The sequence below is a fragment of the Pinus tabuliformis genome, chromosome X (assembly GCF_031772625.1).
Source record: "Pinus tabuliformis cultivar Carrire ecotype Pingquan chromosome X, CPIR1, whole genome shotgun sequence".
Lineage (NCBI taxonomy): Eukaryota > Viridiplantae > Streptophyta > Pinopsida > Pinales > Pinaceae > Pinus > Pinus tabuliformis.
Window position 1 is genome coordinate 1,597,197,292 of NC_142308.1, and position 4,198 is coordinate 1,597,201,489.

A 4,198-nucleotide genomic window follows, 5' to 3' on the forward strand; every position below is an offset into this window, starting at 1 on the left:
ACAATCTCAAGAACAAAGCTTTCAATATTTTAATATTAATGAAATAGTATTATAAAATATCCATGGGAGATAACAAAGATACTGTGAAATTAGATAAAATATTAGACGCGTGAAACCTTTATAGTATTTTTTGAACTGAATTTCAGGTGAATCATTACTCTGTTGAAAAAGTTAACTCTTAATTAACGAGTCTGGGCAGGAAGATTGAAGTCCAATTACAAAAAAGTTTTATTTTCATACAGTGAATATTATTATCATTTTGGATTTGCTTTTAAGCGTTCATGGTAACAAAATAAAATAATTAAAAAGGGGACCATCAAAGCTACTCTCAAAATATATATTTTAGTTTGCTTTTTTTCTTTCAATCGAAAATATGGCACCTTGTTATTTCATCAATGAAATTAAAAATAAATACGAGTTGTTAAGATAGCTATCAAGAGTTATTAAAATAGTTAATTATGAGTTTTTATAAATTAAGTTGTATTTAGTCTCAATAGTTTTATGGTTGGTTTTAATGTTAGATAGAAAAATAATTTTTTTTTATATTAAAATTGGATAGAAAAATAATCATCTGAATATTATAGTTAAAATGATGTGAAATTAAAAATCCTGAAAATAACTAATTACCATATTCTGTTTGATTGGCTTAAAAACATAAAGATAATTAAATTAACTTTCTTTAATTATGATTTTTTTTAATTAATTAATATTTAAATAAAAATAACCTTAATATGGGATGGAAAAATGATTTCCTACTCAAAAATTAAATGGAAAAACAATCCAGCCACCAATAAAATTGTATCTTGCTAAAATGATGTGAAATTAAAAATCATGAAACTAAGTAAGTTACAATAATTTGGTTTGCTCGCGAACATCAAGATAGCTGGATTGGTTTGCTTCCGAACGAATGAGTGTATCATAAGAGCTAGTACAGCTAATTTTGGAGGACTCTCTTTCCTCCGGTTAGTTTAGGTGGCGCTTATTGTGCTGCGCATGACGTGTTCAGGGGCGGAGTTGTGAAAGTTCCATCCAAAAACAAATTGGCTATCTTGCCGTAAGCCGCGTCGGTCAGATGAACCCCATCCCAGTTGAAGTACCGTTGAGGATTTGCACATGAAACCGCTCCTCCCACGCCACATGGTGTTCGTATATTGTAATTGTACGGCCCCCCAACTCCACAACATGCCTTTAAAACATTCTTCTGCAGTCCTGCACAGTTCACTTACACTCATGAAGAAAACGACAAAGTACGGAGAATCGTGAATCGAGATGTGTCAAAGGAAACGCAAAATTAATTTTACGAAAGTAAAAAGCTATTTCCTCTCTCTTGCTTACCGAAGGACTCTGGAGAGTGTAAGACTTTGAGAGCTGCTTTGTAATTGTCTGCAAACACGAACATAACGTCTGGATATTGAGCTTGTAATTCTGCCACTCGCGTCCTCAGAAAATCGTTTGCTTTTTTAGCGAAAGTATTAAACCTCGGCATACACCCCATTTTGTTCAGCGGTTCTAAACCTCCTGTTGCATATTGTGTTAAATATGCCGTAGAACAGCCAATCGGCAAGTTGTTCTGCAGTAAAATCTTCTTTGCGCCGCCTACAGTAATCAAAGTCTGCGGAAAAGCCAAGCAAGCAGATTAGGGGGCAGTGAATTTAAAATGATCAACTAATTCTTGTTTCTTTAACTTCATTTAACTTTTCTTGAGTAGATTATAGCGAAGAAAACTTAAGATTTAAAATAATTACTGTTGCTTTAAGTGAATTTAAGCTAGCTTTCATGGACTGGAAATAAAGACTCGCTTACCTTTAATGCGCTTACGATCTTATCAACAACTAAAGGGACAAAGGTTTGGACTTCTTGCATCGGCCGTCGTTGAAAGAATGCATCATTGTAGTCGTTTCCGCCGATCTCTCCCATCAGAAACAACGCATTTGCAAAATGCTTATTACAGTCTACATATTTAAAGACGAGATCAAAGAAAGAACCAGAAGTGCTTATTACAGTCTACATATTTAAAGAAGAGATCAAACAAAGAGTCAGAAGTGCTTATTACATTCTACATATTTAAAGACGAGATCAAGCAAAGAGTCAGAAGTTCATAAGAAGCCAAAGAAGTGAATAAAGCACAAATATAAGAAATTGTAAAACAAAAGAGAAATATTTTATAAGAAGCCGAGGACGCACCTTTTCCTCTGTAGGTTGCGCAAAATGTCTGTCTTTGCGATAAAAACCACTGGACCTGCGTGTCAAGCGAAAATTCAGTCATAAGCGGCCCGATCTTCCTGGATGTGAAGAAAGCAGGGTCCAATGCTGTGGCTCCGGCAACTGCGAAGTTAACACCTCTCTTGAATGTTGAATTCTTTTTACTGAGATATGGTGCTAAAAGCGGCATACCGGAGGCTTGTGCTGTATACAGGACAAATATAAAACGAAAGAAATAATAAGTCAGACATTCAAGAATCTGTAGAGAATTGACATCTTTCTTTTAAAAGACTTGCCAAATATACCGATATAATCGACGATTAGTCGTCCGTCCGAAAAGCGGCCCGTTGGCTTGCGAAAATATGTTTGGCCGTAGGGAGGATTACCGAATTGTGGTTTAGAGCCAGCATCTGCTGACGCTAACAAATTCCCTGTATCAGCCAGAGAATCTCCAAAGCTATAAATGGCACTGTAACAACCAGCATAAGCTTTCCAGGAAAGCTGCAACCACAATGTGATCAATGCAAAAAACACAATACTAATCTTCCACGACTCCATTATTGCAGCTCTGCTAATCATAAACTTGTGAAGAATAAAACTACTATGCAAAACAGCGCAAAATTCAAGACGAAAGGTCAGGTTCCTTGCACAGCAGTCTCACAATTTTATATATTTTCGGCAGCAAGCTTTGCCATCACTCCACCAAACCCACTCAAATATTTCCGTAAAACAAACTAGTTGCCAATTATTTATAAATAAACTAAGTCACTAGACCGGCCATGATTAAAAATGAATGCCTTAACTGACAAGCCAACAATATTTTGGCGAATGTCCGTCCTTTCACTGAATGTTCTAATGGGTAAGAATGGTACGTCTGTTCCTTAATATTCTCGTTTCCACCAGAAACATGTGTTAAAACATGAATTACAGTGCTAGGGTTTATAGCACGTCATTTCCACCGTCCATTTTTGGATCATGATAAAACCGTTGGGAGATATAGTTGTACTCATTAAAGGTGAGGTCGCATATAATTGATACTTATGTACACCCTAATGTAAGTAAACTCTAATTTCCTTAAGATTGAGATTAGGTATATTAAACAGAGGTTAGTATACCCTAATGTAAGTAAACTCTAATTTCCTTAAGATTGAGATTAGGTATATTAAACAGAGGTTAGGTATGGATATAGAGATTAGATATAAATTTGTAGTGGAGGGGAGAATAAATCATGTCTTAATCATTAGACCTAACAACCCAAGATAATTTAAGAGATCATTTTTTTTTTTTAATATTAAGATGAAGATCGGAATAAGTGTCTCAAATGTTCTATGGAGAGAAATTTATAGCAAAGTTTCATGTTAATTTAATTATTTTTCAAACTAATGGCGATGAGGGATTAAAATTGAATCTTTCTAGTACTTATTTATAGCAAAGTTTCATGTTAATTTAATTATTTTTCAAACTAATGGCGATGAGGGATTAAAATTGAATATTTCTAGTACTTTAAAGTGGTTCAAATCCATATTAAAGGGAAATTCAAAAGCACTTTTTGAAAAATTGAATCTTTCTAGTACTTTAAAGTGGTTCAAATCCATATTAAAAGGGAAATTCAAAAGCACTTTTTGAAAAGATGTGAACTTGACATTATTTATTAGTCATGAAATGGGAAAAATATTTTGAATGGTCACATTTTCCACATCATTAACCTTTAACTCACCTAACTCTTCGATGTGCAACAAGTGTGGTACCTTCATATTACATGAGGATGGATGTGAATCATAAGAAAGATTTAAGATTAGATATCTATCGCTTTTCTCTAGCATCTAAAGACTAAAAATCATCTCTATTCTTGTTGGCTATCATATATTTATCAATATGGTGCAATTTTTCACAACTTAAACTATGTCAAAAACTAATGCCCGGAGAAGCATGTCATTGTATTGTTATTTTATCAGAGAGAATATGAGAGAGACCATGTACATCAGAATTCATCCAA

The 4,198-nt window shown here is 34.0% G+C and overlaps 1 protein-coding gene across 1 annotated transcript; it reads right to left on the reverse strand.

The window, feature by feature from the left end:
• Positions 1–791: 791 nt before the first annotated feature.
• Positions 792–2,860, reverse strand: LOC149146136 (GDSL esterase/lipase At1g28590-like). The gene is made up of 5 exons (XM_089449839.1): positions 2,508–2,860; positions 2,185–2,406; positions 1,804–1,952; positions 1,336–1,612; positions 792–1,209 (listed from the first exon to the last, which is right to left on the reverse strand). Exons 1-5 carry the CDS (start codon positions 2,779–2,781, stop codon positions 980–982), a joined length of 1,152 nt encoding a protein of 383 aa, XP_089305965.1. The 5' UTR covers positions 2,782–2,860; the 3' UTR covers positions 792–979.
• Positions 2,861–4,198: the final 1,338 nt, after the last annotated feature.

Bases quoted from the DNA above. Each gene is read 5' to 3' on its own strand.
- LOC149146136 (XM_089449839.1), bottom strand. From the start codon at position 2,781: ATGATTAGCAGAGCTGCAATAATGGAGTCGTGGAAGATTAGTATTGTG. The intron at 2,407-2,507 runs GTATATTTGGCA...TCCTGTATACAG, and splicing joins ACTAATCGTCGATTATATCG to CACAAGCCTCCGGTATGCCG. The intron at 1,210-1,335 runs GTAAGCAAGAGA...TGAACTGTGCAG, and splicing joins ACACTCTCCAGAGTCCTTCG to GACTGCAGAAGAATGTTTTA.